Below are 14,717 nucleotides of genomic sequence, written 5' to 3'. Positions count from 1 at the left end.
AGCTTTTGTCGTCAAATCGTCTAGTCGGTATATATCTCTTTCTTGATTTCATTTTATTTGTAGTCTGGTGATTTTGTGTTACTATTGATATACTGAGAATGAGTGGCGTCAATGTTGAAGACTTTGTCGTTGATGAGGGTGCCATTGTTGAAGGAGATAATGTAACTGATTTTTCAGACGACAGTGATGCTAAATTTGACGTTGACGAATTGGCAATTGAGGATGTTGATGATGAACTTGAGGCTGATAGATACATCGACGTTTGTGTTGAGGCAGAGCCAATGCCGAATGACAACTCTTTTGATGAAGATGGAGATGTTGAAGGCTGGGATCCTATCATCGATTCAGTTAGAGGATTGAGTGATGATGAATCAGATGAAGATGATTTATATAGTTTACCTTCTGAGAATGAAGATGATGAAGAGGTGGTGGAGAAAGCCCATTCTTTCCTGAATATAGGCCTATGAATGACATGACCAATTTCAATTGGGAAATTGGCATGAAATTTACCACTAGGGAGAAATTTGTTGAAACTGTGTCATCATATGCAGTTTATTGTGGAAGGAAAATGAAGTGGGAGAAGTTGGACCATATTAGGGCCAGAGTAATTTGTCATTCATCATGTAAGTTTATGTTGTATGCTTCGAGGATCACAAATGAGGGAACTTGGCAGTTGAAATCTGTCAATCTTCTGCACAGTTGCACAAGGAGTCAAAAAGTTAGAATGTTGAATGTGAAATGGTTGGCTACTAAATTAGTTCCGAAGTTAAGTGTTGGACCTATGGTCCTATATGTCTAATTTTGATGATATTAAATCATTTATAAATGATAATGAAACATTAAAGCAATATTTGATTTATATGAATTGAATTTAAATGACTATATATTTTTGAGATAGAGCTGAAAATTAAGTTTTGAAAACAAACATACATGGACTAAGTTAGAGCATCAATTTTCCAATTATCATATCTTAACCAACTTAGGTCCAAATGACTTGAAACTTGAACCACATGCACATGAAGGTTTAATATATGTTCTAGGACTATAATCATGAGAAATTAAGTGCATCACATATATATTTGGTCATATGCTTAAATTCCGCCAAAACTAGATTTTACCCAATTTTGTGCATATGTGTTCTTTGTGAACGTGGTGAACTAAATGAACTCCGATTTAAATGAAATTTCGTGTGCATCTTAGTTTCATCACTATGAACATATTTGATTTAGTAAAGTTCAAGAGAAAATGTCATTTACACTGAGTTTGCAAAATGACTTTGAATTTACACTTAGAATTTATCGGTTTCACTATTAGTGATCTAATTGCTTGGTTGAGTGACCAAACGATTTCCGATTGTTATGAAATTTTACATGGACATTCTAATACATATAAAATGATTTATCATGCAGTAATATGAATTTTCTGGGTTGTTTTTCTAATGTAATTAACCTATGCGCTCTATATGAAGCTCTTTGAGCTTACATGCAATTGGGGAGTTCTACCTCCTATTTCCTTGTAGGTTAATCATCATTGTGGTCTCATATGTCTCAGAATTCAGTATGTTCAAGAGTGGTCGAAGTCCTGTTTCTAAGAATGAGCTTGGAACTACTATAAATCGCTGTGTTGATTTCTAAGAATCTAGGTAGTAGACGTAGGAGAATCTAGGTAGTAGACGTAGGAGAAGGGTCTCCGAACTACTATAAATCGCTGTGTTGATTTCTCTGTTTACTTGTTTATATTTACTACTTGTTTCAAACTACAGGATTTTCAAAACCCTAATTTGTCCGAGATTAGCAGACTTACTTAAACTTCGAATTTTGATCTGAAATTTTGATATAGTGTTTATTAAGGTGTTGTGACATTGAATATAAAATTTTGTTGCATTTCGACATCATTTAATAGGTGAAACCTGAGTTGAAAAATCTGTGCGCAGTGTGTTGTTTGAAAATCTGTTTTGTGCAAATCTTGATTATTTGATATTTGGTCATTCACTATATTGTATCACATCTTGCATTGGATTGAATATTGATTAGGATAATCATTAGAGTCCAAATTTGTGTGCTATGTGTTAATTGTCATTAATTTGTTTAAATTTAAAAAGGGATTCCAATTGGAATTTGGGGACACAATTCACCCCCCCTCTTGTGTTAAACTCGATCCGTCAATTGGTATCGGAGCAGGTTAGCTAAAACTAGGAGTCATATCCTATTTGGCATATTTATGGCAAATATTAATTCTTATGGTGAGGCCGAAGGCCTATCCATGAATAGACCACCATTTTTCAATGGCTTGCAATATGGTTTTTGGAAAAATAGGATGAAAATTTTTATAAATTCCATTGATTATGATTTGTGGGAAGTTGTAGAGAATGGTCCTTATGTTCCTAAAAAACTTTTGGGTGATGAGATGGTAGATAAGGAAAAGAGTGAGTTTACTAAGGAAGATAAGAGATTACTTAGCCTAAATAATAAGGCAATCAACACTTTGCACATTGCACTTATTAGGAGTGAGTTTGATTACATAGCTCAATGTAAGAGTGCAAAGGAGATTTGGGATATGTTAGAATTGAAGCATGAAGGAACAAGTCAAGTGAAGGACTCTAAGATAAACATGCTAGTCACCGAGTTTGAGACCTTTAGAATGAAGAAGGGTGAGAGCATTAGGGAGATGTTTTCTAGACGTACTTGCATATGTAATGAATTAGAAGCCTTGAACAAACCATATGAGGAAGTTGATAAGGTCCAAAAGATCCTTAGGAGTTTACCTAGGATTTGGAAAGATAAGGTAGTAGCCATTAAAGAGGCTAAAGACCTTAGGAAGCTTAAGATAGAGGAATTAATAGGAAGTCTAATGACACATGAGTTGGAGATGTCAAGATTAGATGAGGAAGATGCACCACCTAAGAAAAATGGCTTAGCTCTTAGGATCAATAGTGACACTAGTTCGGATTCTAGTGATGATGATAGTGAAATTGGGGCAGCCCTATTAGCTAAGCATTTCAAGAAGTTCTTGAAGATGAACAAACGTGGAGGATTCAAGAATAGAAAGGCTTTTAAAGAAAAGAGAGAGGAGAAAGAGAAAGAAAAGAGTACTTGCTTTAAGTGTGGCAAAGTAGGTCACTTTATGGCCGATTGCCCTAAGCTTCAAAAGAAGAAGCATAAGGAATATAGAGAGAAAGAGAAGAAGAAGGAAAAAGGGAAGAAGGAGAAGAAGGCATTCAAGGCCACTTGGGATGATTCTTCATCATCATCTTCAAGTGATAGTGAAGAGGAACTCCAAGCCAACTTGTGTCTCATGGCAAATGAGGAAGAGGAAGTGTCCTCATCAAATTCGGATGAGATGGTAACATCTTCTAAACCTTCTTATGATGAGCTCTCATGTGTTTATGATGAACTTTATATTGCTTATGAGAAATTGATGCATAAACACAAGCATGCTAAGAAAGAAGTTAGTAGACTTTCTAAAGTAGAAAAAATGCATCTAAATGAGTGTTGTGATTTGAAATCTAAATATGATGATGTATGTTTTTCACTTGATGCATTAGTTCAAGAAAATGAGGATTTAAAAGCTCAATTGAAAACATGTGTTAATTCTAGTAACATTGCATCATCTAGCAATTCACATGACTTAGATGCTTTGCATGCTAGGATTCATGAGCTAGAAGGTGAGTTAGATACATGGGATGATCATGAGTGCATTATTATGCCTAACTCTTCTTCTCTACAAAAAGAGCTTGATATGGCCAATGAGAAATACAATATGCTTGAAAAACAATTTTCAAAATTTTCTATGAGTTCTTCTAAATTAGATGAACTTCTTGCATCTCAAAGACATTATCTTGACAAGAGTGGATTAGGATATGATCCTATGAAACTTAAGGACACCCTAGAGGCTAAGGAGGCCACGGTCAATATTGGAAACGTGAACAAAAATGGTACCTACCCCAAGGGTAAGGCTAATGTTCCTAAGGGAACTACACCTAGGAAGAGGAAAATTTATGTGAAGAAGGTTTGGGTGCCTAAAGGGTTGAATGACTTTGAAAAGAAAGCATATGTGATGAGAACTTTCAAAATTGATGCATATGCCTTTATTGCTACTAACCCCAAAGGATCCAAAGTTTGGATACCTAAGGTATATTAAACATGTGTTTATCTAGGTGTGCTTAAAATCCAAATCCGAGTCATGCAAATGGTATTTGGATAGTGGTTGTTCTAGACACATGACGGGAGATGCTTCATTATTCACATCCTTTGAAGCAAGGAAGAATGGAGGATTTGTGACCTTTGGAGACAAGGTCAAAGGTAAGATCCTAGGCAACTCTTCTTTCTCCCTTAGTGAAGTAAGATTGGTTGAAAATTTATCTTTTAATTTATTGAGTGTTAGTCATTTAGCCGATAAAGACTTTGATATTCTTTTCAAAAATGATAAATGTTATGTGTTTGATGTTTATGGTAATGTTGTGAAATTAGGAAGTAGAAGTGGTGATATGTACATAATGCATTTTGATGCTATGAAAGATTCTAAAATATCTTGCTTGCTTGCTAAGAATGATGATGCTTTGCATTGGCATAGAAGATTAGGTCATATCGGAATGTCTACATTGAAAAAGTTGTGTGCCAATGAACTTATTAGAGGATTGCCTAAGTTAAATTTCAATGTTGAACATGTTTGTGATGTTTGTGTTAGGGGTAAACAAACTAAAGATCTTTTAAGCCTAAACTTGATATTAGTACTTCTAGGCCTCTAGAATTGTTACATATGGATTTATTTGGTCCTAGTAGAGTTAGGAGTCTAGGTGGAAAATACTATGCATTTGTTATTGTGGATGATTATACTAGATTTACATGGTGTTTGTTTCTTGTGCATAAAAGTGGTGCATTACATGCTTTTGAAAACTTACTTAGGAGATTGCAAAATGAGCATAACTTAAAGGTTTCAAAAATTAGAAGTGACCATGGAGGTGAATTTGAAAATGCTAATTTTGATTCTTTGTGTGCTTCTTTTGGTATTAAACACGAGTTTAGTGCTCTTAAGACACCTCAACAAAATGGGGTTGTAGAAAGGAAGAATAGAACTTTACAAGAACTAGGAAGAACCATGCTTCTAAAATATAATCTTCCTAAATATTTTTGGGCCGAAGCTACTAGTAATGCATGTTATGTGAGTAATAGACTTAGCATTAGAAAAGGATTAAAGAAAACTCCTTATGAACTCTTGTATGGCAAGAAACCTAAAGTAGATTACTTTAAGGTTTTTGGTGCTAAATGTTTTATTTTAAATACCAAAGACAATTTGGATAAATTTGATGCAAAGAGTGACATTGAAATATTTTTAGGATATTCATCATCATCTAAAGCATATAGAGTATTTAACTCTAGAACTAAAATTATGGAAGAAAGTGTAAATGTTAAATTCGATGATATGACCACACTTGCTCCAAATGTGCGTGTAGAAAATAAATTTTCAGATTTGGAACATCCTTTGAAGCACAAAAATGAAGGTACACATGGAGTACAATTGCTAGAAGAAGATGAAGATGATGTCCCTTTGGTGGAGAACTTAAGGGAGATGAATATCTCAAATGAAGAAACACCACCAAATGAAGAAAGTGAAGGTGAATCCGAGGGAAATGAAGAACAAAATGAAGCTGAAAATGCTATGGAACAACCGGGTGTTCACAAATACAAGGTGATGAAGTCTCATCCAAAAGAACTAATTATTGGAGACTTGCATCAAGGAATGCAACTAAGAGCCAAAAGGGACTCTACGGTCAATTCTAATCCTTTAAACTCTTTTGCCATGCTTTCTTTAGTAGAGCCTAAAAATGTACGTGATGCTTTGCATGATGATGATTGGGTGTATGCCATGCAAGAGGAGTTAGAACAATTTGAGAGAAGTAAGGTTTGGACTCTTTGTCCTAAACCTAAAGACCACACCATTATAGGAACAAAATGGGTCTATAGGAATAAGATGGATGAAAATGGTAATGTAACTAGGAACAAAGCTAGATTAGTGGCCCAAGGATATTGCCAAGAAGAGGGTGACCGACACCAAAGTGTGTGTGTGTACTTACCCCAAGTGTAGGGTATCGTCAAGTAATAAACCGGTGAGTCCGGTATCGATCCACGAGGAAGCAATGCAAATTTGAAGTGAATGATATGCAAATGACTAGCTAACACTAATAAACACAATGAATATCAAATTAAAGCAAGTAACTGAAATGGGCCGAAAGACTCGGTAGCATGAGCGATTTTGTAATCAAAGTAAGCACAAATTGGATTTAAAACAATTAATTAAAAATCTAGTCTCTAATCCGTCCCGGTGACTACTCGGTTCTCATACTCAAGGTATCATTGCAAACACACACAACCATACACAATGCATTGTGTGATACTATCAATCATGCATATGCAAAGAGAATTGGGTTATAAGACTTCAATTCATACATGTAGGCCATCGGGTCTCTTAATCTACGATGAACGCAAAGGGATAAGCACCTAATATTATGAATTAATATTCCCCCTTGGGGCTTGGCTTGGCTAACACCCTAGTTTCACACTCAAAGATCAATTAACCATAACTCTCCCATGCACATTCCTAATTTAACCCAAAACCCCATCATCAATACACATAATTAATAGCTATGCAATGAAAAACTCAATTAATTAAGGAAATCATGCAATGGGTTTAACAATTCTCAATCGAACGCATTAGATGCAATCCCTAGACTAGACAATCCGAGAATACAAGCAAATATGTCATTCCCATAGATCCAATCACACAACTATCACGAAATTAAAAGAGAGAAATCGAAGCTACGATTCTTTGAGCATACCTTAAGTAATCGAAACCGAGCACCCACCGTTTGGGACTAGAAACTAGAAAGAGAACTTAGCCACTCATCATAATGGACATAAACATCAATTTTATAGATGAAAATCAATGTCTACACACGAAGTCACAAGAAACCAAGAAAAACTTAGAGAGAGAAATAGAGAGAAAAAACAATACTCCTATGGTGGCTTCCTCTTGGAGAAATCAATGAATAAAAAATGGAAGCCAACCAAATCTTAGGGTTTTCTTCTCTTTTTACAATAGAAAATACCTAACTACCCTTATAAAATCGTTTCCCATTGGTTACATACATGATTTACCCCAAATGCCCTTGAAATTTCGGTGCAGAAAATTGCAGATTCGCCGTAGGTGTCCGGACGGGTGTCCGGACGCTTCATGCCTCCAACTTTGTGCGAACAAGGTCTGATTCCAAGCTCTTGTGATTTCCACCATTGGATCTTTTTCCATCTTCAAATCTCGACCTTCAATTACATGTGCAAATCTTGGCCATTGAATGAATAGATCATTAAATCTCAACCTTGCAATATGTAGCCGTTGCACTTGCATTATTTTCCAAGTCTAGCTTTGCAAGATTTGAGTTGTCATGTGCACTTGCAGCCATCTTTGACCATTTGATTAAACTTGCACCAAATCTTGACCTTGGTATCTCCAACAATTTTGTCATCTTTGACCATTTGATCAAACTTGCACCAAATCTTGGCATTGGTATCTCCAACAATTTCCTTTTAAATGTGTAGCAACTTGCAGCCATCTTTGACTCCAAAAATCAAGTAAGATCTTCTTTTAAGTCAAAAATTGCAAGCAAGAATGTTGTCTTATGCACAACCATTGGATTCACCTTTAAATGATCATCTTAACCCTTCAAGTCTTGTTGTAATCTAATCCATTCATAATTCAAAACAATTCAATCTCGGCCATAGATTAGTGTACCGTTGGAGCTTGTAGTCTTCAAGAATATCTTCATAATCTAAGTCCTGACACCTCACAGCAAAAAGTGCCCAAAAAGTGCTCCAACTTGCCCGAACAAGGTCCGATTCCTACAAAACCAAGGGGAAACATTTGTAAGTGTAAAATTAAGCTAAAATGCAATCAAATACATTAACTAAGTGCTAGAACATCCTAATTAAAGGACATTAGAACCTCAAAATAGAGGTCCAATCAGAGGGCATTGACTTTGATGAAACCTTTGCACCGGTTGCAAGGTTAGAGGCTATTAGATTATTGCTTGCATTTGCATGTTACAAAAATATCAAACTTTTTCAAATGGATGTGAAAAGTGCATTTTTAAATGGTGTGATAAATGAGGAAGTTTATGTTAAACAACCTCCCGGATTTGAAAGTAAGAAATTTCCAAACCATGTTTACAAACTAGACAAGGCTTTATATGGTTTAAAACAAGCTCCTAGAGCTTGGTATGAAAGATTGTCTAAGTTCTTGCTTGAAAATGGTTTTCAATGTGGTAGTATTGATGATACTTTGTTTATTAAATACAAAGGTCTTGATATGCTAATTGTGCAAATATATGTTGATGATATTGTGTTTGGTGCTACATTAGAATCTATGTGTGAAGATTTTGCATTATGCATGAAGAATGAATTTGAAATGAGTATGATGGTTGAGTTGACTTACTTTCTAGGTTTACAAATTAAACAAACCCCACTTGGCACTCACATTAGTCAAACTAAGTATACAAATGAGATATTAAAAAGGTTTGGCATGGATATTTCTAAAGGTTCATCCACACCTATGGGAGTGGGAACCAAATTAGAACCCGACCTAGATGGTAATGATGTTGATCAAAAGAGATATAGGTCAATGATTGGTAGTTTACTTTACTTGACCGCATCTAGGCCCGATATTATGTTTAGTGTTTGTATGTGTGCAAGATTTCAATCTAATCCTAAGCAAACACATCTCATGGCCATAAAGAAGATTCTTAGGTACTTAAAGGACACACCTTCCCTAGGGTTGTGGTATGATAAGAAATCTTCATTTGACTTGCATTCATTTGTAGATGCCGACTTTGCGGGTTACAAAATAAATAGGAAAAGTACTAGTCGTACTTGTCAATACCTAGGAAATATGCTCATATCTTGGTTCTCCAAGAAGCAAACATGTGTTGCTTTGAGCACTACCGAAGCCGAATATATGGCTATTGGTAGTTGTACTTGCCAATTGCTTTCGATTAAACAACAAATGCTTGATTTTAATATGGAATTTTCAAACATTCCAATTCTTTGTGATAACATAAGTGCCATACATTTGTCTAAGAATCCTAGATATCATGGTAAAGCTAAGCATATAGACATTAGACATCATTTCATTAGAGATCATGTTGCTAAAAAGAACATTGTGCTTGAACATGTAGAAGGGGAACATAATATTGCCGATTTGTTCACTAAGCCTTTAGCTAAGGATAGATTCATAAAACTAAGAAATGCATTGGGTTTGTGTGAAGCACCTTGAGTGCATATTACTTGAATGCATATCCTTGTTTGATTGATATCCCAAGTTTGAACTTGAATGCTTATTATATTTTCTTGGTGATATGTGCTTATAAGCTAAATGTATAAATTGGTATGCATGATTGAAGGGGGAGTAACTTAGTGTCATTAGGAGGCCATGGGTCACTTAGTGTGATAGGCTCCAAATTGGGTCACTTGGGTTCTATTAGTTCAATTGGTGTGTTGCCATGACTATTTGTTGATGAGAACTAGTTTTGATATTATTTGAAGCATGTTTATGGTCTTAAATCACTTTTGTGATAAAATCTCAAAAATGCTTATAAATCTTTTACAAAACTTGCATCAACCCCTTAGTTCTCCACTTTTTGAATTATTACAAAAAGGGGGAGAGACATGATGATAAATTTGATGATAAATTGCATTAAAATCATTTGCCAAAATGCATATATAGGCATAACTTAAGGGGGAGTGTATATGCCATGATTGGGAGAGAATAGATGTTAAAGTAAGGGGGAGCTAAGCTTACTTAACTAAAGTTGTATATGAGTTTCAAAATTGTTTTAAATTGATATCATTAAACTTTTTAATGCACTTTGAATTGATATTAAATTCAATTACAATCAAATAGACATTTATATCATGCATGTTTTGTAATCATCAAAAAGGGGGAGATTGTTGGACCTATGGTCCTATATGTCTAATTTTGATGATATTAAATCATTTATAAATGATAATGAAACATTAAAGCAATATTTGATTTATATGAATTGAATTTAAATGACTATATATTTTTGAGATAGTGCTGGAAATTAAGTTTTGAAAACAAACATACATGGACTAAGTTAGTGCATCAATTTTCCAATTATCATATCTTAACCAACTTAGGTCCAAATGACTTGAAACTTGAACCACATGCACATGAAGGTTTAATATATGTTCTAGGACTATAATCATGAGAAATTAAGTGCATCACATATATATTTGGTCATATGCTTAAATTCCGCCAAAACTAGGTTTTACCTAATTTTGTGCATATGTGTTCTTTGTGAACGTGGTGAACCAAATGAACTCCGATTTAAATGAAATTTCGTGTGCATCTTAGTTTCATCACTATGAACATATTTGATTTAGTAAAGTTCAAGAGAAAATGTCATTTACACTGAGTTTGCAAAATGACTTTGAATTTACACTTAGAATTTATCGGTTTCACTATTAGTGATCTAATTGCTTGGTTGAGTGACCAAACGATTTCCGATTGTTATGAAATTTTACATGGACATTCTAATACATATAAAATGATTTATCATGCAGTAATATGAATTTTCTGGGTTGTTTTTCTAATGTAATTAACCTATGCGCTCTATATGAAGCTCTTTGAGCTTACATGCAATTGGGGAGTTCTACCTCCTATTTCCTTGTAGGTTAATCATCATTGTGGTCTCATATGGCTCAGAATTCAGTATGTTCAAGAGTGGTCGAAGTCCTGTTTCTAAGAATGAGCTTGGAGCTCTAGGAAACTATGAAAAATCCTATATTTGCCAACTTTCCACTAAGGCATTTAATCAAGTTGAATTAATCCGACATTGAGGCTATTGGTTGTGGTCTTCATGGAGATACAACTCTTTTCAAACATGTGGGACAAACCTTGTCCTCTCTATCATTAGTGATATATTCTTGTTTGACATTTTCACTCAAGACATGTGCTATCAAGAAAGTTAGGTTGGTGCAATCAAACAAGATCCTTGACATTTTCACTCAAGACATGTGCTACCAAGAAAGTTAGGTTGGTGCAATCAAACAAGATCCTTGACTAAGAGATCACTTTTGAAGTCTTTGATTCAAAATGAAGGGACAAGATGGCATAGTACAATCTACATCCATGGTCGAGAATTAAAGAGAGTTTGAATGGTCAAGATTTGAAGACATACATTGATCAAAGGGTTGTGCTTGTGACAACATTTATGGAAGAAAGGTACAACTTGACTTCTCTCAAGCTTCCAACGTCTATATGCTCTATGGTGGAGATTTGTTTGCTCAAATCATCAATGACCAAGATTAGGAGCTACAATGGATGGTAGAGATCAACTCTTGAAGTTTGATCCAATGGCTGCAAGCATAGGAGGGAATTGCCTTTAAAAGAGGATCTTCCCTTTCATACAAACTTGGAGAAGCAAATTGAAAATTATCCTTGAGAGAAACTTCTTGCTATCAAGTTCATCAATCATCAAGCTTTCTTGCTATTTGCTACAACAATCTTCTCCAATACAAGCCTCTACAATCAAGGACTTCTCACTACTCTTGCTTTTACAAAAGGAAAGTTCCTATATCCTTTAGGCTTTGTTTACTTACAATCTAAACCTCTCTTGTTCTTAAAATCCTATCTTTGAGAGTGTTGCTGTAATCTTGAGAGTTCCACACCAAATACCTTTAAGGTAACCTGTGAGAACCTTGGCTGAAAATCCCATTGAGAAATTCCCTTTGTTAGGGGAAATTGTAAACATTGAAGTTTGAGGGAGTTCTTAGAAACCCTTGGTGTAAGGAGTTTTGTGGGTCTCTTAAAACCACACCTTAGTGGAGTTGGGAAAATCCTAGGTTGGTGAATCTAGGTAGTAGACGTAGGAGAAGGGTCTCCGAACTACTATAAATCGCTGTGTTGATTTCTTTGTTTACTTGTTTATATTTACTACTTGTTTCAAACTGCAAGATTTTCAAAACCCTAATCTGTCCGAGATTAGCAAACTTACTTAAACTTTGAATTTTGATCTGAAATTTTGATATAGTGTTTATTAAGGTGTTGTGACATTGCATATAAAATTTTGTTGCATTTCGACATCATTTAATAGGTGAAACCTGAGTTGAAAAATCTGTGCGCAGTGTGTTGTTTGAAAATCTGTTTTGTGCAAATCTTGATTATTTGATATTTGGTCATTCACTATATTGTATCACATCTTGCATTGGATTGAATATTGATTAGGATAATCATTAGAGTCCAAATTTGTGTGCTATGTGTTAATTGTCATTAATTTGTTTAAATTTAAAAAGGGATTCCAATTGGAATTTGGGGACACAATTCACCCCCCCTCTTGTGTTAAACTCGATCCGTCATTAAGAAGGAACCCTAGAATGAAGCTGAGAGAGATAATTCTTGAGGTGCAAGACAAATATGTGGCCACTATTAGTGTTGGTCTTGCTGCTAGAGCCAAAAAAAGGCTATGGAGGTAGTTCAAGGGAGTCATAAACTACAATTCAAGAGGCTGCATGATTTTTGTTTTGAGGTGTTGAGATCAAATCCTGGAAGCAGTTGTAGTGTATCTGCAATCTTACCTTCGTCAGAAGGACCATCAAGAAGTTTGATGCCTGTTTTTGATAATATTTACATATGTCTTGAAGCATGCAAGAAATCATTTGCTACATGTAGACCAATAATTGGAATTGATGGTTACTTTCTCAAAGGAATTTACGGTGGACAACTACTAACAGCAGTAGGAAGGGACCCTAATGACCAAATGCTCCCCATTGCATTCGCTGTTGCTGACAAGGAAACAAGGGCAACATGGAGATGGTTCCTTCAGAGACTCCTCGAAGATATTGGTTCACACAGAGATCATAGATGGACATTTGTTAGTGACCAACAAAAGGTATGTTATTCATTATAATTGCTCATCCTTAGTAGTGTATATATAATTATTTACTGATGCAGTGCTATATAATGCAGGGACTAGGTTTAGTTCTGGATGAAGACTTGCAGGGTGTGGACCATAGATTCTGCGTAAGACATGTATCAAAATTTCAAAAAAGTTTTCCCAGGGATGTAGTTGAAGGAACTAATGTGGAAGGCTGCAAAAGCAACATATCCACAAGAATGGCTAAGGGTAATGAGAGAAATTGAACAGGTCAACACTAGTGCTTTTGCTATACTAATGGGTATTGAACCCAGATTCTGGACTAGGTCCCATTTCAATGGTTATCCTAAATGTGATACATTGGTTAATAACATGTCGGAGACATTCAATAGTGTTATTTTGGGTGCTAGGGAGCTTCCTATAGCTTCAATGTTGGAAGCAATCATAAACTATTTAATGAGCAGATGGGCAGACAACAGAGAAAAGATTCATAAATTTGAAGGCAATGTCCTTCCAAGGAACTAGAAAGGGTTGATAGGAACTGGACAATGAGTGGAAAATGGGTAGCTAGGTGGGTTGGGAACTCTAAGTTTGGGGTTTCATCAATGCAAGACACTTTCACAGTTGATCTCGATGCCAAAGAGTGTAGTTGTAGGCTGTGGGACTTGACTGGTATTCCCTGCAGCCATGCTATTAGTTGTATCAATTTCAAAGAAGAAATTGTCGAGAGTTATATACCTGATTGCTTCAAGAAAGAGGCATATGTTGAATGTTACGCACCACTGGTTTTGCCTATGAATGGTCCAAAGTTGTGGCAAGACACCAGAATGCCTGATATATTGCCTCCACCAATAATCAAGAGACCTAGAAGGCCAAAAAAAAAGAGGAGATTAGCTGAAGATGAAGTCACACCTTTTGGTAGGTTGAGGAGGTTATCTAACCACATGAGGTGTGGTAGATGTGGGATACTTGGGCACAATAGGAGAGGTTGCAGATCAGATTTATCAAAAACAAATGCAATAGGGAATATTGAGGGCACAAGTGCAGGCAGAGATAGGGGAGCTTCAAGTGCAGGCATAAATATGGGAGTTTCAAGTGCAGGTTTAAATATAGGAGTTTCAAGTGCGAGCAGAGATGGAGTGCATGTTCAAAGAACACAAGCAAGTCAAAGAGGCAGAGGTAGGGGTGCAGTAAGAGGAGGAAGGACTACTTTAAGTAGAGGTGGTTCAGGTAGATCACTAAGAGGAGGAAGGGTAAACAGAGGTGGGACTGCCTCGACTAGTGCGACACTACCCAATATGAGTGGTCAATTTAGTGGAGCTTCAAGTGCAGGTGGTTCACATGTTCTCGGGTGTAGTCCAAATCAAGCTAACAATCCAAGAAGATTAAAGGTATATTTTTAGTAATCTCCATTGTCACTTTATGTATCATGCTTTTTCATTGATATATTTTAATGTTCATCAGCTACTTTCAAGAAGAATTCAGCCCCACATGTAGAGTTATCTAGATTCCAACATTAACAATCTATCTGGTGGACCAAATGAGGCTGCAAGTTCAAGTTACAATGATACCAGCAATGTCACTTTTTTCAGAGGTGAAAATAACACTTTTGATGAAGACATTGGTTTCTCTCTGTCATTCCCAGGGGTGGTGGATGTGGACCCTTTTGAGCAAGCAGCGGGACAACCATCCTAACAATCTGTTGTTAGGGATTAGCTGTATCAATACTATATTCAGGATTGTTTAAACTATATTTTGGAATCATTATATCTAT

The 14,717-nt window shown here is 35.7% G+C and overlaps 2 protein-coding genes across 2 annotated transcripts; both read left to right on the top strand.

Moving 5' to 3' along the window:
• The first annotated feature begins 472 nt into the window (after positions 1–472).
• LOC119983401 lies at positions 473–13,468 on the top strand. The gene is made up of 3 exons (XM_038827089.1): positions 473–604; positions 12,518–12,958; positions 13,136–13,468. Exons 1-3 carry the CDS (start codon positions 473–475, stop codon positions 13,466–13,468), a joined length of 906 nt encoding a protein of 301 aa, XP_038683017.1.
• LOC119983905 lies at positions 12,445–14,687 on the top strand. Its single transcript, XM_038827645.1, has 2 exons — positions 12,445–14,334; positions 14,408–14,687. Exons 1-2 carry the CDS (start codon positions 13,492–13,494, stop codon positions 14,438–14,440), a joined length of 876 nt encoding a protein of 291 aa, XP_038683573.1. The 5' UTR covers positions 12,445–13,491; the 3' UTR covers positions 14,441–14,687.
• Positions 14,688–14,717: the final 30 nt, after the last annotated feature.

The sequence above is a fragment of the Tripterygium wilfordii genome, chromosome 18 (genome assembly GCF_013401445.1).
Source record: "Tripterygium wilfordii isolate XIE 37 chromosome 18, ASM1340144v1, whole genome shotgun sequence".
In the NCBI taxonomy this organism is placed as follows: Eukaryota; Viridiplantae; Streptophyta; class Magnoliopsida; order Celastrales; family Celastraceae; genus Tripterygium; species Tripterygium wilfordii.
This window is presented reverse-complemented; position numbering and strand designations above follow the sequence as displayed.

What these genes read in the sequence shown, in the direction of transcription:
- LOC119983401 (XM_038827089.1), top strand. Translation starts at nt 473, where the DNA reads ATGACCAATTTCAATTGGGAAATTGGCATGAAATTTACCACTAGGGAG. An exon ending in TGGACCATATTAGGGCCAGA is followed by an intron (nt 605 to 12,517) that starts GTAATTTGTCAT and finishes TCTTGCTGCTAG; the next exon opens with AGCCAAAAAAAGGCTATGGA. An exon ending in TTGTTAGTGACCAACAAAAG is followed by an intron (nt 12,959 to 13,135) that starts GTATGTTATTCA and finishes CCAGGGATGTAG; the next exon opens with TTGAAGGAACTAATGTGGAA.
- LOC119983905 (XM_038827645.1), top strand. Translation starts at nt 13,492, where the DNA reads ATGAGTGGAAAATGGGTAGCTAGGTGGGTTGGGAACTCTAAGTTTGGG. An exon ending in ACAATCCAAGAAGATTAAAG is followed by an intron (nt 14,335 to 14,407) that starts GTATATTTTTAG and finishes AATGTTCATCAG; the next exon opens with CTACTTTCAAGAAGAATTCA.